The sequence below is a fragment of the Tursiops truncatus genome, chromosome 6 (genome assembly GCF_011762595.2).
Source record: "Tursiops truncatus isolate mTurTru1 chromosome 6, mTurTru1.mat.Y, whole genome shotgun sequence".
Classification (NCBI taxonomy): domain Eukaryota; kingdom Metazoa; phylum Chordata; class Mammalia; order Artiodactyla; family Delphinidae; genus Tursiops; species Tursiops truncatus.
Window position 1 is genome coordinate 26,563,115 of NC_047039.1, and position 24,478 is coordinate 26,587,592.

Below are 24,478 nucleotides of genomic sequence, written 5' to 3' on the forward strand. Positions count from 1 at the left end.
TTAATCAAACTATCAAAAATTAAATACAAAGAAAAGATACCAAAAGCAGCAAGGGAAAAGCAACAAATAACATACAAGGGAATCCCCATAAGGTTAACAGCCAATCTTTCAGCAGAAACTCTCAAGCCAGAAGAGAGTGGCAGGACATATTTAAAGTGATGAAAGGGAAAAACCTACAAGCAAGATTACTCTGCCCAGCAAGGATAGCATTCCAATTTGTCGGAGAAATTAAAACCTTTAGAGACAAGCAAAAGCTATGAGAATTCAGCACCACCAAATCAGCTTTACAACAAATGCTAAAGGAACTTCCCTAGGCAGGAAACACAAGAGAAGGAAAAGACCTACAAAAACAAACCGAAAACAATTAAGAAAATGGTAATAGGAGCATGCATGTCAATAATTACCTTAAATGTAAATGGATTAAATGCTCCAACCAAAAGACATAGACTGGCTGAATGGATACAAAAACAAGACCTGTATATAGGCTGTCTACGGGAGACCCACTTTGGACCTAGGGACACATACAGACTGAAAGTGAGGGGATGGAAAAAGATATTCCATGCAAATGGAAATCAAAAGAAAGCTGGAGTAGCAATTCTCATATCAGACAAAATAGACTTTAAAATAAAGACTATTAGAAGAGACAAAGAAGGACACTACATAATGATCAAGGGATCGATCCAAGAAGAAGATATAACAATTGTAAGTATTTCTGCACCCAACATAGGAGCACCTCAATACATAAGGCAACTACTAACAGCCATAAAAGGGGAAATCGACAGTAACACATTCATAGTAGGGGACTTTAACACCCCACTTTCACCAATGGACAGAGCATCCAAAATGAAAATAAATAAGGAAACACAAGCTTTAAATGACACATTAAACAAGATTGACTTAATTGATATTTATAGGACTTTCCATCCAAAAACAACAGAATACAGTTTCTTCTCAAGTGCTCATGGAACATTCTCCAGGATAGATCATATCTTGGGTTACAAATTAACCCTTGGTAAATTTATGAAAATTGAAATCATATCAAGTATCTTTTCTGACCACAACGCTGTGAGACTAGATATCAATTACAGGAAAAAAAACTGTAAAAACAAACACATGGAGGCTAAACAATATGCTACTAAATAACGAAGCGATCACTGAAGAAATCAAAGAGGAAATAAAAAAATACCGAGAAACAAATGACAATGAAAACATTATGACCCAAAACCTGTGGGATGCAGCAAAAGCAGTTCTAAGAGGGAAGTTTATAGCAATATAATTGTACCTCAAGAAACAAGAAACATCTCAAATAAAGAAATTAACCTTACACCTAAAGCAATTAGAGAAAGAAGAACAAAAACCCCCATAGTTAGCAGAAGGAAAGAAATCATAAAGATCAGAACAGGAACAAACGAAAAACAAATGAAGGAAACAATAGCAAAGATCAGTAAAACTAAAAGCTGGTTCTTTGAGAAGATAAACAAAATTTATAAACCTTTAACCAGTCTCATCAGGAAAAAAAGGGAGAAGACTCAAATCAACAGAAGTAGAAATGAAAAAGAAGTAACAACTGACACTGCAGAAATACAAAGAATCATGAGAGATTACTGCAAGCAACCATATGCCAATAAAATGGATAACCTGGAAGAAATGAACAAATTCTTAGAAAAGCACAACCTTCCGAGACTGAACCAGGAAGAAATAGAAAACATAAACAGATCAATCACAAGCACTGAAATTGAAACTGGGATTAAAAATCTTCCAACAAACAAAAGCCCAGGACCAGATGGCTTCACAGGTGAATTCTATCAAACATTTAGAGAAGAGCTAACACCTGTCCTTCTCAAACTCTTCCAAAATATAGCAGAGGGAGAAACACTCCCAAACTCATTCTACGAGGCCACCATCACCCTGATACCAAAACCAGACAAAGATGTCACCAAAAAAGAAAACTATAGGCCAGTATCACTGATGAACATGTGTACAAAAATCGTCAACACAATACTAGCAAACAGAATCCAACAGCACATTAAAAGGATAATGCACATGGCTTCCCTGGTGGCGCAGTGGTTAAGAATCTGCCTGCCAATGCAAGGGACACAGGTTCAAGCCCTGGCCCTGGAAGATCCCCCATGACATGGAGCAGCTAAGCCCATGTGCCACACCACTGAAGTCTGTGCGCCTAGAGCCCGAGCTCTGCAACAAGAGAAGCCACAACAATGAGAAGCCCTCGTACCACAATGAAGAGTAGCCCCCGCTCACTGCAACTAGAGTAAGCCCACGCACAGCAATGAAGACCCAACACAGCCAAAAATAAATAAATAAATAAATTTTAAAAAAGAAAAAGGATCATACACCATGATCAAGTGCGTTTTATCCCAGGAATGCAAGGATTCTTCAATATATGCAAATTTATCAATGTGATACACCATATTAACAAATTGAAGGATAAACACCATATGATAATCTCAATAGACGCAGGAAAAGCTTTTGACAAAATTCAACACCCATTTATGTTAAAAACTCTCTGGAAAGTAGGCATAGAGGGAATTTACCTCAACATAATAAAGGCCATATATGACAAACCCACAGCCAACGTCTTGCTCAGTGGTGAAAAACTGAAAGCATTTCCTCTTAAGATCAGGAGAAAGACAAGGTTGTCCACTCTCACCACTATTATTCAACATAATTTTGGAAGTTTTAGCCACAGCAATCAGAGAAGAAAAAGAAATAAAAGGAATCCAAATTGGAGAAGAAGAAGTAAAGCTGTCACTGTTTGCAGATGACATGATACTATACATAGAGAATCCTAAAGGTGCTACCAGAAAACTACTAGAGCTAATCAGTGAGTTTGGTAAAGTAGCAGGATACAAAATTAATGCACAGAAATCTCTTGCATTCTTATACACTAATGATGAAAAATGTGAAAGAGAAATTAAGGAAAGACTCCCATTTACCATTGCAACAAAAAGAATAAAATACCTAGGAATAAACCTACCTAAGGAGACGAAAGACCTGTATGCAGAAAACTATAAGACACTGATGAAAGAACTTAAAGATGATACAAACAGATGGAGAGATATACCATGTTCTTGGATTGGAAGAATCAACATTGCGAAAATGACTCTACTACCCAAAGCAATCTACAGATTCAATGCAATCCCTATCAAACTACCAATGGCATTTTTCACAGAACTAGAACAAAAAATTTCACAATTTGTATGGAAACACAAAAGACCCCGAATAGCCAAAACAATCTTGAGAAAGAAAAACAGAGCTGGAGGAATCAGGCTCCCTGACTTCAGACTCCATACAAAGCTACAGTAATCAAGACAGTATGGTACTGGCACAGAAACAGGAATATATATCAGTGGAACAGGATAGAAAGCCCAGATATAAACCCACTCACATACGGTCACCTTATTTTTGATAAAGGAGGCAAGAATATACAATGGAGAAAAGACAGCCTCTTCAATAAGTGGTGCTGGGAAAACTGGACAGCTACATGTAAAAGAATGGAATTAGAACACTCCCTAACACCATACACAAAAATAAACTCAAAATGGATTAAAGACCTAAATGTAAGGCCAGACACTATAAAACTCTTAGAGGAAATAATAGGAAGAACCCTCTTTGACATAAATCACAGCAAGATCCTTTTTGACCCACCTCCTAGAGAAATGGAAATAAAAACAAAAATAAACAAATTGGACTGAATGAAACTTAAACGCTTTTGCACAGCAAAGGAAACCATAAAAAAGATGAAAAGACAACCCTCAGAATGGGAGAAAATATTTGCAAATGAAACAATTGACAAAGGATTAATCTCCAAAATATACAAACAGCTCATGCAGCTCAATATCAAAAAAACAAACAACCCAATGCAAAAATAGTCAGAAGACCTACATAGACATTTCTCCTAAGAAGATATACAGATTGCCAACAAACACATGAAAGGATGCTCAACATCACTAGTCATTAGAGAAGTACAAGTTGAAACCGCAATGAGGTATCACCTCACACTGGTCAGAATGGCCATCATCAAAAAATCTACCAAAAAAAAAAAATGTACAAACAATAAATGCTGGAGAGGGTGTGGAGAAAAGGGAACCCTCTTGCATGTTCGTGGCAATGTAAATTGATACAGCCACTATGGAGAACAGTATGGAGGTTCCTTAAAAAACTAAAACAGAACTACCATATGACCCAGCAATCCCACTACTGGGCATATACCCTGAGGAAACCGTAATTCAAAAAGAGTCATGTACCACAATGTTCATTGCAACACTATTTACAATAGCCAGGACATGGAAGCAACCTAAGTGTCCCTTGACAGATGAATGGATAAAGAAGATGTGACACATACATACAATGGAATATTACTCAGCCATAAAAAGAAACAAAGTTGCATTATTTGTAGTGAAGTGGCTGGACCTAGAGTCTGTCATACAGAGTGAAGTAAGTCAGCAAGAGAAAAATAAATACCATATGCTAACACATATATATGGAATTATAAAAAAAAATTATTCTGCTGAACCTAGGGGCAGGACAGGAATAAAGATGTAGACGTAGAGAATGGACTTGAGGACATGGGGAGGGGGAAGGGTAAGCTGGAACGAAGTGAGAGAAGAGCATTGACCTATATACACTACCAAATTTAAAATAGGTGGCTAGTGGAAAGCATCCGCATAGCACAGGGAGATCAGCCTGGTGCTTTGTGACCACCTAGAGGAGTGGGATAAGGAGGGTGGGAGGGAGATGTACGAGGTTGGGGATATGGGGGTATATGTATACATATAGCTGATTCACTTTGTTGCACAGCAGGAATTAACACAACATTGTCAAGCAATTATACTCCAATAAAGATGTTAAATTAAAAAAATAAAAGAAAATAAAATAACCTTTATCTTCCAGAAAACCACACTAAATATTAGAGGGAACAGGTCACAACCCAAAGCATGAGATATTACCCTCTGTCCAGAGCTCTCCTTGCTTACCTGGTGGAGCTCAGCTCTTGAGAGGTCAGGACATCCCCAGTGAGCCACCTGCCTGCTGTCTCTGCAGCTGCCAGCCCCTGTGCTGACGTAAACTGCAGTCAGCCCACTCTTTCTGGGACCTCACTCCCTCATACAGGATGCTTCTCCCTGGGATCCCTACCCTGCCAGTGCCCTAGGTAGGTGGGGGCTGCCCTTCTCCCCAAGCCATGGGGGTGTTCTCTGGTTCAGGGGTGCCCCTAGCTGCCCCACCCTCCTATCCCTTTCCTCTGTTTTTTGGTGCAGTGTAATTGTATATTTATCTGTTGCCTGCCACTCCCTTCCCCCCTGAGATTGTCCACAGCCCTTTCCTGCATGCCCAGAGCCTCAGTGACCATCTGGTGACTGAGAGAGGTACATGACCCTCGCCAGAAGCAGGACTTGGGGGACCAAGCATCCTCTTCTTCTCCACTGACATCTCCGCTCCTTGTGCACCTACCTGGACCCCAGACTCTGCGCCTTCTCTCTGCTTCATGGTGAAAGAGTGGTGAGGAATGGGCCAGCTCTGCAGCGGGTTGAGCCTGGGTCAAATCCTCTAGACTTGGGAAGGCTCTTCCCACCAATGGAATCCGGGGCCTAGAGTGTGCAGAGACACTAGACGGGGCCAGTGACCCCCCACCCTTGGGCCCATTCTGTCCCCAGAGCCCCTGTCCTGGAGTGATTCCCTGTACATGGGACTGTTCTCAACAAAGACCCTTGAGGCTTTCTTTTGTTTTATGACCAGGTTGCCACCCCCAGGACTTTGGCTGTTCTGGGCATTCTCTCCCTGCTACTCATGTCCCGTCTCTGTACTGCGTGTGTGGATCCTGCCTTTCCCTGGCAGGACTCAGGGCCGCCGGGCAGCTCTGCTCATCATGGGGTTGGTTGGGCTTTGCCTGGCGAAAGGAGATGGTCGCAGAATCCCCTGCGAGCAGACGGTGTGGCCATTTGCGTCTAATGGCTTCAGCCCTCACGGGTGGTGGTGTTGGGCAGAGCTGGTCCCTGTGTGGCCTGGGAGGGCCTGTCGGACCCGGGGCTTTCTTCCTCTAAGCACCTTGACCACCCGTCCTCCCTGTCCCCACTCCAAGGGTGCCATCTGTGACTGGCTGGACCTTTTCCCTATAGGAGACAAGAGCCAGCATTGTCCCAGAATGCTTTTATCCTTTATAATCTGATTGACTCTCGCCATCTTTACCCAATAAATAATTTACCAATAATTTATCCACCACCAGGGACCTGGCGGGAGGGAGACTGGTCTAAGAGAACTCACCTCCCTGTGTGGTGGGGGTGAACTGTCCCATAGCGGTACTATGTGAGCAGCCAGAGCCCACCACTCCACACCAGACCTCAAGAGCAGCCTGACTTCGGCAGGATTGGGGGTTCTCAAAGGGCTCAGGTGCCCTCTTCCTATCCTGATTCTTGACTTGAGCCCCCAGCACCTCAATTACTGAAGTTCACCCCATAAAGAGTGATGATGCATCAGTCACTGGGGTGGTCCTGCCTCCGTGGAGTCACTGAGCTAATGGGGCCAGCCAGCAATCAACAAACAGTGAAAAGGACCCCGGCCAGCTCTGAGAGGGGGACGCTGGGCAGCACACTGCGGCGGCTCTGGGCAGTTCTCTGAGGACATGCCAACTGACCTTTTAAATTATCAAGCGGTGTGTCACCTAGTTAAAAATAGCGCAGTGGCTTAGAACATAAAATAAGGTCTGCTCCCTCCCACCTCCACACCCAGTCCAGCTCCAAGAGGCGCTGTCATTAAAGAGCTGACTTTTGCGTTATACGCAGGTCTTGGATTTATCGTGTTTAGCTGGCATCTAAAAATGAAAACTGTAGCATATGCAGGGCACGTATGTTAGCTTTGTTAGTTATGTTATTTATGACGTGAACCTTTTGCTCCGAACTATAATATAATGAAATCTTTAACTTTGCTGTTGGTTGATGCTGAAATATTGGCAGACACAATTTTTATTATAACTATAAATAATCCTGTGAGTTTCCTCTAGAATCAGTGACTAGACCATTGGAAGGTCTAGTAACTGAAATATAACTGAAATGTCATCACCCAAAGCTATCTGTTGGGGCAGGGAGTGGCACCGTGGGGCAACCCCACGTCCTTTCTGGTTTCCTTCACCTCGTGCAGCCAAGTTCAGTCGTCCATCGTGGGCCAGTGGAGTTGGCTTCACCAAATTCCTTTCTGTGTTGTTCTGTGTTTTGCAGAATCGCTTCCAGTAGCTGTTTCACCCAGGGTGCTGGGAAGTAACCTTTGGGTTCTCGAGTGTCTGAGAATAAGTCTTTGGGCCTCGTGGTTTGATGTCCCTTTGGCTGGTGATAGAATTCCAGGTTTGAGCCGGCACCAGATTCCAGGTTTGTTGCCAGTGTTGCTGGTGAGACTGGATGCCTGTCTGGGTGTTCCTCAGCAGGTAGAACTTGATCTCAGTCTTTGGGAATCTCACTTTTGCTGGAATGAGACTGGAGGGGGGTCACTTTTCATTTACTCTGACCTGGCCTCGGCACATGCTTTTATTCTAAATAGTTCTTCTTTTAGCTCAGGGAAATGCTATTCTGCTATCTTCCTCCTTGCTGATATCTGTTTTCTGCTCGTATAACTCCTGTTCCTTGTTGTTAGGACTTCCAGCTGGTTCTTTCATGCCTCTTGATGTTTTTCTTCTATTTCTCTCATTTGGTTTTCAGATGCTTTCACTTTATTTTTTACGTTTGAAAAGTGGAGGTGTAACTTACACATAATGAAACACAGATCTTAAGTGCATAGCTGAGGAGCTTTGACAGATGCATGCGAAGGTGTAACCCTCGTCCTCTGTTACAATGTCGAGTGTTCCCGTCGCCCCCCACACCCCCCCAGGTTCTCAGCTCCTGCATCTTCCCCCACCAAAGAGGCAAGCCCTTGTTCTGGTTTCAACCCCACCTGTGAGTTCTGCCTTTTCTGGAGTTTGGGAGATATTGTGAATGGAGCTGCTCTCAATCCTTTGTTTTGGGGTGGTTACCTTGGAGGGGAGTGGCTGGATCTAGAGCAGGGGTGAACCCGCCAAGGGCTCACTGAGGCTTGTGCCAGCTTGCCTTTCCAACAGCTGTGTGCCCAGAGGGATCAGCTGCTCTCAGATGCCCAGTGGTTGGAATGATCCATCTCTTTATTTTAGCCCTTCTGGTGGGTGTGAAGTGGTATCTTGTGCTTGTAATTGGCATTTTCCTGGGGATTCATGATGCTGAGCATGTTTTCATGTGCTTATTGACCATTTCTGCATCTTCTTTTGTGACTTTGCTGTTCATGTCTTTATTGTTGAGGTATGGGAGTTCCATCTCTATTCTAGATGTAACTCCCATGTCAGATACACGTATCGAGGATACGTTGGTGGCTTGACTTATTTTCTGAAACAGAGCATCACCCTTGATGAGTAGAACATGTTTCCATGTTATTGTCTTGGTTAAATGGTTACTGTTTTGTATTTAGTGTTTCATTAGATTACAGAATATCTTATTCTTAAAATATGGAGCTTTAGTTTGCAAAAGCTCTTCCTTGATTGTTTCTTTTTAAGTAGAAGCTGCTCTTATCTATGTGTGTCAGCCTCTTAGATCTTTGAGGACATGAACTAGATTTTTTTTTTGAAGTCACTTTTGTCCCTGAATTATTTGTTTTTCTGGGATCAGTCTTGGTATGTCTTTGCTGTGTTGGTGATTATGCTGTCCAGTTCCATGTGTGCGTGGAGTGTCTGATGAGGGTTTGTTGGCGTGGGCCTGGTGGGAGGGAGGATGCCTAATGGGTACAGTGCCACTTGGGATAGAATTCCTTAACCAGCTGATGTCGTCATGATTCCAGGGCCCTCCTCTTCTCTTTGAATTGGTTGGAGTCTGGTTTGATGTCCTCTGAGGTCTTTCAAAGGACCCGAGGGGTTTTGGCCTGTGATTTTTTTCAGCTCTGATTTCTTCCTCCATTTGTCCAGATTTATCCGTTTCTGTTCTCCTAGAACTCCTCAAAACTTGACGTTTTGTGTTCATTTGTATTTATGTTTCTTTCTGAGAGTCCTCCTGGTGGGAGGGTGAAGGCATGGGCTTTGTGGGCTGATTGGGCCGTGATGGAGGTGACACTGGGGGTGCACACTCAGGCTTGGGGAGAAGGCCATGCTGGGGTCCCTAGAGGTAAGATTCATCCATGAGCTGAAGTTGAAAACAACAGAGCTCTGAGTGCTCTGAGGTGGGAATCCTTTGGAAGGTTTTAGGAAGGGAAGGGCCAGGATCTAGGCTGCAGGGGTGGGATGAGGCAGGGGGCAGGGTTGGTGATGGATGGGGGTCAGGGAAATGCTGGAGCAGATGGGCTGGGGACAGACAAGGTGCTTGTGGTATTGGAATGTGCTGCGGGTGTCAGTGGTCTTCCTCCAAAGATGTGGCTGGAGCACACTTACGGGCGACACCCCAGAGGTGACTCCTAGTACTTTGATGATGGTGTTATAGTTCCCCACTTAAACTTAAGGTCCAGCTTAGTGCTCAAGGTGCAGGTGTTCCCAGGCCCCAGGAGGTGTGTCTGCCACGTCCTCTGGGACGGATGCGGGCATGGCTGGGACTCTGCTCTTCTTCTCTGTTCTTGTCTCTTGTCAGCATCTCCTGATTTTCCGGTTGTCATCTGCTGTGGTTGTGAACGTATTCTCAAAGTTACGTGTAAATTAGAAGTAAATGGATGCTTCTTTCTTTTAATAATACTCAGTAAGTAGGTGTGGAGGGAGCAAGGTTTCAGAGCTGTTTTTAGGGGAGAAGGTCATGAGTATCGCAGTGTGGGTTTTGGAGGTGTCTCTGGTTCCCGAGACCATGTTGCCTCAGCCCTTCTTGAGCAAGGAGGAGCTCATTCAGGGTCAATGAGGCTTCAGGGTCCTATGTTGCAGAAGTTGGAGAGCCAGGAGCAGCTTGTGCTGGCTTTCTAAGTCAGAGGCCTGCTCTTCTCTCTGTGGATAAAGAGGGGAAGGACTTGGGTCAGACTTCCCTCGACCCTAGATGTCTAGTCCTTTCCATCTGCTGTGCTCTGTGTGGAAGGAGACGAGCGAGTGGCCTGGCAGATTCCTGGCCCTGGCTCCCTGGAAGGCCTCTGCCTGAGGCTGCGCAGGGCGTCCCTCTCAGTCTGTGTGTGTTTCTTCCTAGGACCGGAAGCTCACCAAACTGGAGAGGCAGCGGTTTAAGGAGGAGGCTGAGATGCTGAAGGGCCTGCAGCACCCCAACATTGTACGCTTCTATGACTTCTGGGAGTCCAGTGCCAGGGGGAAGCGGTGCATCGTGCTGGTGACTGAACTGATGACCTCGGGGACGCTGAAGACGTGAGCATGCCACCTGCCCAGCCAGCCGGGGCCTCGGGGTGGGCTTGACCCAGGGCTCAAGGGTCGCGATGGCTGAGGCCCCAGGCATCCTATCTGCTTGGGGTGGTCCCGGCTGGTGTGGCCAGCACCCCTCTCTCAGAGGTGCCCCTGTTTGGGTGATAAATACACAGCCCCCAGCAATTGGAAGCCCCTTCCCCACACGAGCCGTCGGTGAGCCGCACCCCCACCCGCAGGTACCTGAAGCGGTTCAAGGTGATGAAGCCCAAGGTCCTGCGCAGCTGGTGCCGGCAGATCCTGAAGGGCCTGCTGTTCCTGCACACCAGGACGCCCCCCATCATCCATCGGGACCTCAAGTGCGACAACATCTTTATCACCGGACCCACAGGGTCTGTGAAGATTGGCGACTTGGGCCTGGCCACCCTCAAGAGAGCATCCTTTGCCAAGAGCGTGATAGGTAAGCCCGTCTCCAGGGCACCTCCCCGCCCCTCGGGGTCACCGTCCTGCAAGAGTGGGGTGCGCTAGTTCTGCTCCCTTCCTGTGCCCCTCTGCCGGGCTGCCGCCCTGGATGCCCTGTGAGTCCCTTGGCTCTGTCCCTTGGGTGGTGAGGCTGACTGGCACCAAGGGGCTGTTAGCACTGTGGGTACTTGGGAGTGGGAAGGAGGTCCGGAGGACAGAGGGATGTGGGGACTTTGTGGTCAGTGAGGCTGGAGCTGGCTTCAGTGGGCTGAGGGGTGGGTAGGGTGCCCCAGGCCCTGAGGCCCACAGAAAGGAGCCCTTGGGGTACTTTGGGGCACGGACTGAGCGTGTGGGGCATGGGGGCTGAGGGATTCCATGTGGATGGCGGTTTGCTGGCCGTTCCTGCCTCTGCATTTCTTGTCCTCCTCTGAGAAGCCGCTCTGTGGCTGTAGCTGCCATGAGGAGATGGTCTGCAGCTCGTGCCAGCCCCGTGTGGGGTCCTGGTGTGGTCCTGATACACAGTGGGCACTATGTGTCCGCCAGGCCCGGTGGGAGCCCCTCCAGGCTTTGCAAAGAGAGTGCTTGGAGGGACTGTGGGGCAGCCATTCACGGGGTTCAAGATGTCTGGAAAATGCCAGTGTGCTGCAGGGTCAGGTGGCTCCAGGATGTGGCTCTGGAAGCTTGGATCAGGTGGGATTGGGAGAGGCTCTCCTGCGTGCCGTGATGCGAGGGCTTCTTCCCACATAAGCAGAATGAGAGGGTGACTCAGGGCTTTGCGAGTTCATGGTTTTGCTCTATGGTTGGAGACAGAACTTGACCTGTTTGTGGAAAATGAAACTGGTGGGAACTTGGAAACTTCTCTGGCAGGGTAGTGGGTTTGGAATGTGGCATCTGGGGCAGGGTGGCCACAGGGGGTGCCCTGTGGACATGGGGCCTCCGGCTGAACAGGGAAGCTGAGTGGTAGGGCAAGGGTTGACCCAGGCCTCAGTTCCCTATCTGTGAAATAAGTGGAGCAGGTGAGGGTCTGGCTGTGGGGCACACCCCCAGGCCTGTGAACTGCTGGAGGTTTCCAGGCGGGTTTTGCAGATTTGGCCTTGGAAGTGGGGGTTTCCTCGGTGCCTCTTTTCCCTCTTGGAAATGGACTTTCCAGTTGTTGGGGTGAGATGAAGCCTGGGTGTTTCCAGGAGGCACAGTGAGCCCCACAAAGGGTGCCTGATTTCATGGGGCTCCCTGATCACCCCACCTCTTGCTCAGCCGGAGCCCACGAGACTCCACACTCATTGTAAGTGGGGGCTGATTAACGCATCTAAACAGGCCCTGGACAGCAAGGCCCTGGCCTCAGCAAGGGGCCTCAGCTGAGTGTGGGGGGCGTCTGTGGTCAGGTGGGGGATCCCCCAGGATGACGCTTTCCCCTCCATGCTGTGTCCAGGGTACCTGAGGGGTGGTCGATGCTGTGGACCCATTCTGGGTGCAGCCGTCAGAGAGGTTTTGTGCAGATAAGACGTAGCCCACTTGAGACATCTGGGTGGCAGCCTCCCAGATGCTGTCTGTGACCCTTGTGGGGTTTGTCCCTGAGGGCCACTTGGATCTGATGCTGTCATGGTGTGCTCTCACTGCGTTTGTGCTGGGTCCCGAGTAGGTGGAGGTGAAGTGGGCGCAGTCCTTCCTGCAGGTGTTCACAGCCATGGAGGCTGGGACGTGGGGGATGCAGGGCCATGGGGCTGAGGAGGTGTGCCCAGAGGTCCCTGGAGAGACAGGTGTCTCTCTTCTTAACATTTAAATTTAAATGGCTACATTGTAAGGAAAGAGAAAAAGGTTCAGTGTCTGTGGCCCAAGCGCATGTGCAGAATTGGCATCCCCCACCATCCCAGATTGGAGCTGGGGCCCACACACACCCACTGCCCACCCTACCCACCCCCCCAAAGCCAGGACATCTGGGGGCCTTGGGGTATTTCTTGTAAAGCAGCATTCCTGGTTCCCAAGGGTCTCAGAAGAGACTGACCTGGGTGAGTGGGAGTCCTGACCAGGTGAGTGGGGTCCCCCCAGGCCAGCTCAGCTCCCAGCTTCTTGCCAGCAGCCCTGAGGCTCCTTTCTCCCTCTTCCCCTATAGATGGATATAGCCAAGTGCAAAAAATTTTCAGTACAGTCATATGGTTCAAAAGCCCAAAAGGATGAAAAATTCCTTGTGCAAGGTCCCTTGAACTCCTGTTTTCTCCCTACTCATCGTTATTTCTGATGGAATCTTCCGGAATTCTTTATGCGTGTATGTAAATCATAACATAGATTCTTGTTTTTCCCATTTTTTTTACCCAAACTGTTAATTTTTTTTACTAAACATATCGTACATCTTAAATTTGAAATTACAGGTAAAGGAGAAAAAATTAAAATCACCCTTAATCTCTCTGCATCCCAGGCCCCCCCCACAACCCCCCATGCTTTTTAACCCAATAGTTTGTGCTGCTTTGCATCTGCTTTTCAAGAAAACTGGAACATTTTGAGAATCTTCCAAAGTCCACAAAGATGGAGAAGTGAAAATTAAAAGCAGCCTTATTGAAATTGATGGCCCCTTGTCTTTGCATTCAGCTTGACAGGTGCTCAACTGGACCTATTTTAATAAAAGGAGTTTGTGATTTTTTAAAGCAAACGTTTGTTACAGGAAAATTAAAAACACCAGACTAGTGTAACTAAAGGAAAAAGCAGCCATAACCCCACCTCCTAGATGAGTCATTTTGGTCTGTGCGTATCGTTTTATATGGGATGGTCAGCCTGCATGTGCAGTCGTATATATGGCTTATTTGACTCAGCCTATGTGAGTCTCTCATGGCCTTAAAAATTCAGAGTAGGCGTTATTTTAAAAGTCTCTTGTGCTTAGAATGGATGGGCAGTTCTCACCATAACACCTAGCTGGTACCTGCCAGGTGAATGGCGCCTGCCCAGCTGTCCCCAGGCAGCCATCCTCAGCGAAGATGGTCACCGTCTGGGCTGCTGGGTGCTCTGCTTGTCTAGGGACATGGGAGGCTTTCTGGGGTTTTGCAGTTTAAGGAGCTCTGTGGTGGCCACACGTTTCCGTCTGCTTGGGGTTATCTGGGCCTGTGGCCGGGACGGGTGTGCTCAGGCTTCTGCCTCCTCAAAGAGGCACCTCTGCCGTTTCTGGCACAAACCCTGTCTCCTGGGAAGTCATGGTCTCCCAGCTCTGTGGTCAGGGGATGGCGCTGTGAACTGATCCAACCTGGAATCAGGAGGGTCCAGGGGGAAGTTTGGGGAACTTCTGTCAGTAAAGCAGAATCCTGTTTGAATCCTGCATTCCAGGACCAATGACAAGGAGCATGGGGGCAGGGCCAGCCCTGGCTTGTGGATGGGGGAGGAGGCGTGGGGCTCTGAGAGGCCCAAGGGTCTCCTGGGCTCAGTGACCACTGACCCTGCATCTTTTGCTCCTGGGCGCAGGTACCCCCGAGTTCATGGCGCCAGAGATGTACGAGGAGCATTACGACGAGTCCGTGGATGTTTACGCCTTCGGGATGTGTATGCTGGAGATGGCCACCTCGGAGTACCCCTACTCAGAGTGCCAGAACGCTGCCCAGATCTACAGGAAGGTCACCTGTGTGAGTCCACCGGCCCCTGTGACGGGCTGTGCGTCCCGCGCTGGGCTCTGTGTGCTTTGTAAAATCCTCGCAGAAGCTGTGTGAGGACGGGAAGGAAGCCGTTTTACAGATGGGGAAATAGAGGCTTAGTGGGTAACTCAGGTCTCTGAGCTGCGGTGGAGTAGCAGCAGTTGTAATGTGGGTCATGGGCGGATCCTGGAGGCTGTCACTGGGGCCTCACGCAGCGCTGCGGGGCTGGAGCACCGAAGGGGCCTCTCCAGGAGGTGCCCAGGCCGCCTGTCCATAGAACCCCTCCTCTGTGCCACCTGGGGGCTGCTGGCTTTCCCATCTTCCGGCATGTCCCTAGGCTTTAACTGGATGGTTTCAGTTGTGAAAACAGCATCCTGTTCTTCTCCCTGTGGCTGTCCCGCTGGGTGGGGCATGCAAGGGGAGCATCCAGGGCAGGGCAGCTGGGGCTGGGGCTTTTCCGGGCCCTGGTAACTCACTGTCCATTTGCACCTGCGACCCCAAGGCCCCACCACCCGAGTGCTGGTTGCCTCGCCCCACCCCCGATGCAGCCTCCTCACTTCTGCAGAAGCATGAGGAGCCATGGTTCCGCCACTCCAGAGTGCCCGCCCTTATCCCGCCCTCACCTTGAGCCCTTCCCGCAGGTTGCAGCTTGCTTCTGTCCTTTGGTTCTTAATTCTAAGTTATCTGTTGGTCATTTTTTTGCTTTGAGCCCCTCCTGTGTGCCGCTGAGGGTGCAAGGTGGGAAGGGAGAATCCTTGGTTGGCAGCACTTGTGGGCATGGGTCAGAGACCCACAGATAGGCGTGCAGCTCCCCAGTGGTGCTGACCGGAGAGGTGGTCCCATCGGCTGTGGGCAGTGGTCCTCCAGGAGGACAGGGGAGGGACCCAAGGGAGGTTAGAGCTGCATTGCCAGGCCTTGAAGGGGTGCTGGTGCCCAGGGTGCAGGTGGAGCAGCTGCTGACCTTGGTTCTGGTTGCACATGTGGATGGGGTGGTGGTCCTTCTGCTGGGCTTGGGGAGACAGGGACTGAGTCCCCTGGGCACATGCTCCTCGGCCACTCTGGTTCTTCCACCAGCCCTGCTGCCTCCCATTTAGGCCCTGGGAGACAGGACACTAGTCAGGGTCCCGTGGCTCCTACGTGGACCCACGTTGGTTTGGGTAAAGCTAGGCTCGGCCCCACCTTGCCTCCTTGAGGAAATCAGATGAAAGGTGCATCCCCTGATCCTTGGTGTTTCCTCTGTTTGCAATAACACCCGTGTGCTCTGGGTCCTCTGGGCCCTCACGCTACGCCCACACACTGGTCCAGCCTCCAGCATCTGCTCCTGTCCTTGGGGGTCTCCTGGGGTCTTGGTGCCCATAGTTCTCAGCTGCCCCAACTCTGTGCTTCGGAGCCCAGAGACACGAGCCCTTCAAAACAGCCACTTGTTCTTCTGGCACATTCTTCACCCGCTTTGGGGGCCTCAGCTCTCCAGAGATTTAAATGACAGTGTACGTACACACTTACCTGTATTTATACTTTCTCAGACCACCTGCCCCCACCCCCGTAGGACTGTGGCCTTTCTTTCTGGCATAGGTAAACTTTTTCTGTTGGCTTCAGTGGTGTGGCACGGGGTTCTCATCTTAGGGGGACCCCTTATCTGCTTCTGAAACCCAGCGTGCTGTGTCTGTTGCTGCACAGACTCCCCTGCGTGTCAGGCATAACCTGACCCCCATTGGTTATGGCTAGGGGTCGTGGGCAGGGGCTTGGTGGGCACCATGGGGCCCCAGCCGGGTGGTGGGAGCTGCTGGGGATACTGCACTCCCAGGTCTGCCCCTCGGCTGGGGGTGCGCCTCCCCTCTCCCCCATCCCTTTCTGTGGGAAAACGTATGCTTTAAAAAAACAAAAAAACAAGCCAGGACAAGACCTTTGAAGGCAAAGTCGTTTTGAAGGAGGAAGAACATGACGGTTGAGCCCTCACTGTGTTCAAAATGTTTAAAAAACCAGGATCCCCTCCCCACAAACCCCACCCTGAACAGATTGCAGATAAGCCCGGCAGTCCAGCCCCTGTTTCTCCCGGAATCCTGTCTGCTTGTGGGATTGACACGCTGCTGCCCCCATGCCTCTGGCTGCACACCCCTAGCACCCGCTGGGTCTCCGGGGATTGACACTCTGCTGCCCCCGTGCCTCTGGCTGCACACCCCTAGCACCCGCTGGGTCTCCGGTCAGCATGAATGCTCGGTCACCTCCTGCTCCCGCTGCCTGAAAGGCATCTGATGTGGCTGCTGGCTGTGGAATTCCGTGGCACAGATGCTTGCTTGCAGCCCCCTCAAGCCACCAGGCCTTGGAAGTCAGCCCCACTGGTGACCACAGTGGGGCCAGCCACGGCGACCACATAGTGACCTCTGCACCCTCCAGGGGGCTGTGGTGAGAAAGGCCAGCTCTTTAGGGTTCCTTGTCCAGCCTCCAAGACCCTCTGGGCAGCTGGCATGGGAGGCCCTGGCTGGCTGGTGGGTGGCCTTGGGCAGGTGCGTCTCTCCCGCCCCCTCTGCTGTGCAGTAAGAGTGCACGTGCTCCCTTGTGGGGAGCTGGGTTGGGCAGAGTGAGCATCGTTGATGTCTGCTCTGAGTGTCCCCTGAATCTTTCTCTTCCCCAGACCTCACTACTCCCGACAGCCCTTCAGTGGGGACTTAGACTGAAACAGACCCCCCGACCCCAACCCCAACCCCAAACAAGGCTTATGCACTTCCTGCCTTCTCTTCTGCTGGGGTGAGTGTGAGGTGCGCAAGAAACAGACCCCAATTTGGTATTAGGTGACTCTGCTCATGTCATCTTCAGGGCATCAAGCCGGCCAGCTTTGAGAAAGTGCATGATCCTGAAATCAAGGAGATTATTGGGGAGTGTATCTGCAAAAACAAGGAGGAAAGGTGAGTTCCCAGGCAGCACTGGATCTGGGCTGTGGCTCTGGCTGAAATCGCTTCCCAAGAGAAGAAGAGCGTTGGAGATAGGCCACTTTAGGCCACAGGCATACCGGGTCCCAAGAGGCCTGCTGGGCGGTTGGTGGGCAGTCCCTGCCTGAGCTCTGCTGCCTGGAACATGCTCCCTGGCTTTGGGGACTGTCCTAGAGCCCCCAACCCCTTGGCTGGCTGCTTCTTGCCCACCCAGCCTGGAGTGTGGGCGCTACTGGGGCCTCATTCTTCCCTTGTTGCTTTTCTTCTGTGTTGTCCCCAGCAAGTCTATCCATCCCCCCAGCCTGGAGGACACCCCCATGCCAGGCTCCCCTCTCTCTCAGCTCCAGGCTGCGTCTTTCATGCACCTGTTTGTCTGACCCATCTCAAAGTCCCACATTCAAGTCAGAGCCCTTGAGATGCCCCGCAGACCAGCTCCCACCTCAGGTCAGGGCCCTTCCTTCCTCAGCTGGTCAGCCAGGATGCTAGGTGTGTGTTCGGAGCCTTCCTCCTTCCTTCCTCCCTCCCCCATCCCTCCTCCCTCTTTCCCTTTTTCCCTCCCTCCCCCCTTCCTCCCTCTTCTCTCCTCCCCAATCCTTCCTTCCTCCCTCTCTCTCTCCTTCCTTTCTTCCCTCCCTCCTCTCTCTCTTCCCCACTCCGTCCTACCTTCCTTCCTTCCTTCCCTCCCTCCTTCCCCATCCCTCCATCCCTCCCTTTTCTCTCCTTCCTTCCTCTCTTCTGGCCCTTCTTTCCCTATCTCCTCCTTTCTCCCATCTCCCTCCCTCCTCCCTCTCTCTTCCTTCTCCCCCCTGCCCTTCTTCTCCTGCCCATTCGCCACCCTCCCCATTCCTCCTCCTCCTCTCCCCACATACCTCTTCCTCACTTCCTCATGTGCCCTGCCTGCCCCTGCACACCCAGCTCATGCCCTCTCCCCCAATTCTGTGCCTAGCGTTGATCACTGTCCTTTTCTGTCATCTCTCATGTTGGGGCCCTGTCCTGATCCCCAGGCCTTCTCTCTTGCCCCCTGCAGGTTATCGTGTTTTGTTTTTTAAACAAAAATACTAAACGACTGTGAAAAGTATATCACATCAGGAAAGTACAGAGACCACCTCCCAAACCAGGACAGACAGAGCCCCCAGGGCTGTGACCTCTGCACCCCCAGGGGCCCTAACTCCTGACCTTCCCCAGGGTCCCCACAGGCATTTGTCACCCTCCCTGAGGGTTGCTCACCCTACTCTCCCCCTTTCATTCATGGTGGCTGTCTGGGCTGCGTGTGGGATGTGTTGTCTTCAGCAGCAATCAGGGATGGGCCACTGGAACTCGAAGGCCACGGTGACCACAGACAGGATGCTGGGAGGAAGCCGGTCCCAGGACAAAACAGGGATCTGTTTGTGCCAGAGACGGGAACTAGACGAGCATTTAGGGATGTGGATTTGGGCGGCAGAGTGGTTAGCATGGCAACACCCACCCCCCATTACCGTGCTGAGGAGCCGCTGAAAATGTCCCTGCTTCCTTGAGGCCAGGGTCCCTCGGGTGGTGAGCTGGGGAGGTGGGGGCCTGCCTCTTCTGGGTCCAGTTCAGTTTTACCTGGAGCCAGGTATCCTGTGACAACTGAGAGCTCCCTGGCACCTCAGCAGGCTTTGACTACACAGTGCAGAGCCTGATTCAAACATTCTTTTCTGAATTACCCAAGTCTCTTAAAAGTGGGGATGTTTAATTTTTATAATGAGAGAAAAAAAGAAGGCTTACGTATTATGCAGTTAGATGTCTTCAGTAGTAGGTTTTTTCTCTTCCCCTGGGAGTTAAGGAATGGAGATGTACTGTTTTGTGCTGCCCTCTAGGGCAGATACTGCCCAGTGGGTAGTACAGTCAGAAGACTTTCTAGAGGGAGCTGGGCTGGTCGTGGCCCCTGCACCCCATGTCCAGGACCCCCTCAGCAAGTGTGCCTTTGTCCTGCCTGACAGCCATCCCCTCCCCAGGTACGAGATCAAGGACCTGCTCAGCCACGCCTTCTTCGCGGAGGACACAGGTGTGAGGGTGGAGCTGGCCGAGGAGGACCATGGCAGGAAGTCCACAATCGCCCTGCGGCTCTGGGTTGAGGACCCCAAGAAACTGAAGGGCAAGCCCAAGGACAATGGGGCCATAGAATTCACCTTTGACCTGGAGAGGGAGACGCCGGATGACGTGGCGCAGGAAATGGTAATGTGTGCTCGTTCCTTGGCAAATCTGGGTGCGTTCCTTGAAAGCGTGTGGTTTCCAAAGATTAGAATGAAGTCAGAAAGGGAGTGTGGTCCTGCAGTGGGTGGGCGGTTCTGGGAACAAGGATCCCTGTTGGTCGAGTGCAGCTGTGAAGGACGTAGGTCTGAATCACCCTGCTGCACAGATGTAGGACATCACCTTGGAAATGGTGCCGTGAAAGGATATCGCGGACTGGTCGGAGAGATCCCTGGGGACTTTAGCATAGCAGGAAGAGCCCTGTTTGGACCAGATTCTTGCTAACTTTGTGCAGGTGTGGGCCTTTGGGTTTGATCTTTATTTCACTTTGTTTCTGTGGAGGATTGTGGTCTGGAGGGCCTGGTGAGAGCAGGAGAATAGAGATGTTTTGTATCACAGAGGGAAAGAAGTATCCGTGAGAAATAAGACGCTGGTTTTGACTGGAAAATCTGAGCAAGAGTGAAAATATGCATGCTTGTTGCAGGAGAGTAAGTGCTTGGCTGTGCCTGTCATAACCACAGAAATGCATGCCCTTTTTTTCTCTTTTTTAAAATAAATGTGTCACTGAAAATAGCACATCTATCAAAAATGTAGTAAGTCACAAGGGTATGGCTGATGGAGTCTTTACAAGTGGATTCCCTGGACCCCAGTAGGTTTTTTTTTAAATTAATACAATAAAATATATTTTTACAAATTGAGGTATGGTTGATTTACAGTGTTCAGGTGTACAGCAAAGTGATTCAGTTATGTATATGTGTATATACATGTATACGTGTGTGTGTGTGTGTGTGTGTTTTAGGTTCTTTTCTAATATAGGTTATTACAGTATATTGAATATAGTTCCCTGTGCTATACAGTAGGTCCTATTGTTTATCTATTTTATATATAGTAGTGTGTATCTGTTAATCCCAAACTCCTAATTTATCCTCCTCCCAACTCTTTCCTCTTTGGTACCATAAGTTTGTTTTCTATGTCTGTGAGTCTATTTTTGTTTTGTGAATAGTTCATTTGTATCATTTTTTAAGATCTCACATATAAGTGATATTGTATGATATTTGTCTTTCTCTGACTTTACTTCACTTAGTGTGATAATCTCTAGGTCCAACCAGGTTGCTGCAAATGACATCATTTCATTCTTTTTTATGGCTAATATTCCTTTATTTTATTTAAGTAATATTCCTTTATGTATATACAGTATCACATCGTTTTTATCCATTCAATTGTCAGTGGACATTTAGGTTGTTTCCATGCCTTGGCCTGTTGTAAATAGTGCTGCTATGAACATTAGGGTGCATGTGTTTTTTTTTTTTGAAATAGAGCTTTTGTCTTTTCTGGGTAATGCCTAGAAGTGGGATTGCTGGATCATATGGTAACTCTTTTTTAAGGAACCTCCATACTGTTCTCCACAGTGGCTGCACCAATTTACATTCCCCCCAACAGTGTAGGAGGGTTCCCTTTTCTCCACACCCTTGCCAACATTTATTATTTGTAGACTTTTTGATGATTGCCATTCTGACAAGTGTGAGGTCATACCTCATTGTAGTTTTGGTTTGCATTTCTCAAATAATTAGCCATGTTGGACATCTTTTCATGTACCTGTTGGCCATCTGTATGTCTTCTTTGGAGAAATGTCTGCTTAGGTCTTCTGCCCATTTTTTTGATTGGGTTGTTTGTTTTTTTTGGTATTGAGCTATATGAGCTGTTTGTATATTTGGGAAGTGAATCCCTTTTTGGTTGCATCATTTGCAAATATTTTCTCACATTCTGTAGGTTGTCTTGTTGTTTTGTTTATAGTTTCCGTCACTGTGCAGAAGCTTTTAAGTTTAATTAGGTTCCATTTGTTTATTTTTGCTTTTATTTCCATTACTCTAGGAGACAAATCCAAAAAAATATTGCCGCGATTTATGTCAAAGTGTGTTCTGCCTATGTTTTCCTCTAGGAGTTTGATAATATCTAATCTTGCATTGAGGTCTTTAGTCCATTTTGAGTTTATTTTTGTATATGATGTTAGAGAATGTTCTAATTTCATTCTTTTACATGTAGCTGTCCAGTTTTCCCAGCACCAATTATTGAAGAAACTGTCTTTTCTCAAATGTATATACTTGCCTCCTTTGTGGTAGATTAATTGACCATAAGTGTATGGGTCTATTTCTGGGCTTTCTTTCCAGTTCCATTGATCTATGCGTCTGTTTTTGTGCCAGTACCATACTGTTTTGATTACTGTGGCTTTGTAGTATAGTCTGAAGTCAGGGAGCATGATTCCTCCCGCTCTGTTCTCCTTTCTCAAGATTATTTTGGCTATTCGGGGTCTTTTGTGGTTACATAAAATTTTTTAAATTATGTTGTTCTAGTTCTGTGGGAAATGCCACTGGTAATTTGATAGGGAAAGACCCCAGCATGGCCCTGGAAGGTGGGCTACAAGAGGTGGAGGGGAGGCTGCCTGCACAGGCTCCTGTGGGGGGCGTATCTGCGGGGCCAGGCTGTGCTGACCACTGCTCAGTGAGGCTCTGCTCAGATAAGGAAATTGAGGCTGGCCATGCCATGTAAGGTGTGGGAGCCACGGACCAAGGGGAATTCAGGGGACTGGGCATGTGTCAGGTGAGGGGTCCATGGAACTTGGTTTAGGTAGTTGCAGCAAGTTAGGGCAGGACAGGAGTGGGAGGTGCATGGCCAGTCAGGACCCTGCCTTCCACTGAACAGCAGCCTGTGCCCCTGATGGCATGTGTGGTAGGTGTGACGCCCTGCTAATGGCACGGAGCCCGTGTCAGGACTCCTTCTCAGCTGCTGGTCACATTCCTGGGCCTAGAAACAGACACCTCTGCTGTAATCGGATTTAACAGTATCATTTAGCTCTGTGCTTCTGGGAGGATCTTTCTATGACCTTGCATAGTGCGCACTGTTGAACTGCTACATATTTGTTGAGAGTTGCATTAAGATGATTACCAGCTTATCTATTTTAGTATAGTAGTTTGTATCTGTTAATCCCATCGTCCTAATTTGTCCCTTCCCCTCCCTTTCCCCTTTGGTAACCTATGTCTGTGAGTCTATTTCTGTTTTGTATATAGATTCATTTGTATTATTTTTTTAGATTCCACATTAAAAAATTAGAAAAGAAAAAAAAAGAGAATTACCAGCCCATCAGTCCTATAATTCAGGATCTCTGTTTTTCCATACCGCGACACTGTGGTCTCTCCATGCTTTCTGCTGAAGTTTAAAGCACAAACATAAGTAACGATCAAGGTGGTGTGCAGGCTGGTATCCTGTGAGCTGAGGTTTAGGAAGGTGGGTTGCATATGGAAAGTGTCCTGGAGGGACCGCGGGGACTGGGGGTACCTGGCTAGCAGCTCCAGGTGTCCCGGGGGCAGGAGGAGCAGAGGGAGGCCTCGGGGGGGGGTGGCTAGGCCTGCATGGAGATGAGGTGGGTCCCTGGACAGCCTTGAGGGGGTGTGTCTGTCGAGGTGCAGGCACCTCAGGAAGCACAGGTGGAGAGCAGTGTTCTCGTTCCCCCATGAGCATTGCATAGCGATGGCGTGAGAATGACAGGGCACACAGTTTCCACGTAGTGACCTGTCCTGGAGGCGCCTGGGACCCAGACAGCCTGTGCCATCTGCGTCTCAGCTGGACCAGGTACCTCCTCCAGCTCCAGCTCTGTTCTCGGTTCTGTTCCAGACACTCTTCGGTTATATGACAGTGGTACCCAAACGTGGCCTGGGCCCCTTCCCAGGACCTGCCCGCCCTCCTGAGAGGACTCATCCCTTCTCTGCCTTGACATAGAAAATACCTTGGCCCCTGGCCGCACAGATGCTGCCCAGCCCCCAGGTCCTTGCGTACATGCCTGTGCCTGTAGCCACGGCCTGGTCCTCACCAAGTCCCTGGCACCTGACTGGACTCACGGGTGGGAGGTGTCTCCAAGAGCTCCCAGTGCAGGCCCTGGGCCTGGCGCCTCCCCCTTCCCTTTCCTCTGTCTCCTTTAAAAGCGCCTTCTTGTGGGGAACGTCCTCTGTGCTGTATGCCATCCTTGCAGAAGGTGCACCACTGTGTTCAGTTAAGGAATAATAGAAAAACAACACATACCCAACACTCTGCTTAAGAAACAGAATGAGCCCAGAGCCCTGGAGTGCCTGTGATGAAAGTGGCCGCACTCACACAGCGGGGTCTTCCACCTGTGTGAGTGCCCCGGTTGTTACTGGCTGCTGCTCCTGAACCCTGGCGAGACCTGGCTCCTGGCTGGTCCTTGCAGGTCAGTGCTGGTCCTGCAGCCGTTGGCCAGGGTCTAACTTTCCCTCTACTCCCCTCCCCTTCCCACCCATCCGTAAATACCAGAGCCAACCCTGGGGTCTGGGGCTCTCCTTCTCCCTGGGGTCCTGATGGCAGCTGCCTGGGCCTCTCCTGGGCTGTCCCTGGGCCAGGTGTTAGGACCCTGAGGAAGCCCCAGCTGGGCAGAGTTTCAGAGCTCACAACTCCCAGGTTGCTCAGCTGGGTGTTCACTTGCTGATAGCTTTAACTCAACACACACACTTCTTCAAAACTTAAAGTAATTTGAAGAGGAGATGACTACGAATGAAACACCAGTTTTGGTTATCATAAACAGATGGTAACCTTACAAAGGAAGTGCTTTGAAAGCATAGGGGTGTCGCTGCACTGCCAGTTCTAGGACTTGGCACCTGGTCTGGGCTGCCCTGTTGTTAACACCTGAGCTTATTGACTGTTGAGTGGTGAAGATGATGAGGCTGCCTTCCTGAGGCTGCCTGGGGGTGGGAGGCAGGCCGATGGGATAGCTTTCTCTTCTCCCTCTACCATCTCCCCCCAGCAGGGGGCGTGGGGAGGGTGCCGGTGGTGGGTGGGGGATGCAGTGGGGAGGCCTGTGTGAATGTGGATCAGAACAAAGATGCCCCCAGGGCTCAGAGAAGGGTGGACTCTTTGGGGACCTGGGCTGGCTCTGATCT

The 24,478-nt window shown here is 49.5% G+C and overlaps 1 protein-coding gene across 13 annotated transcripts in view; it reads left to right on the forward strand.

Moving 5' to 3' along the window:
* The window catches only part of WNK2 (WNK lysine deficient protein kinase 2), a 153,649-nt gene that overhangs the window by 31,810 nt on the left and 97,361 nt on the right, over window positions 1–24,478 (forward strand). For 12 of the 13 annotated variants that reach the window (XM_033857809.2, XM_033857810.2, XM_073805945.1 and 9 more), the window contains 5 exons: window positions 10,155–10,327; window positions 10,561–10,781; window positions 14,228–14,385; window positions 17,209–17,297; window positions 19,298–19,517. In XM_033857809.2, coding sequence (XP_033713700.1) covers window positions 10,155–10,327; window positions 10,561–10,781; window positions 14,228–14,385; window positions 17,209–17,297; window positions 19,298–19,517 — 861 coding nt within the window. Of the gene's footprint in view, window positions 1–7,020; window positions 7,377–10,154; window positions 10,328–10,560; window positions 10,782–14,227; window positions 14,386–17,208; window positions 17,298–19,297; window positions 19,518–24,478 lie in introns of those variants that run through there. The other variant, XM_033857818.2, reaches the window with a different exon arrangement.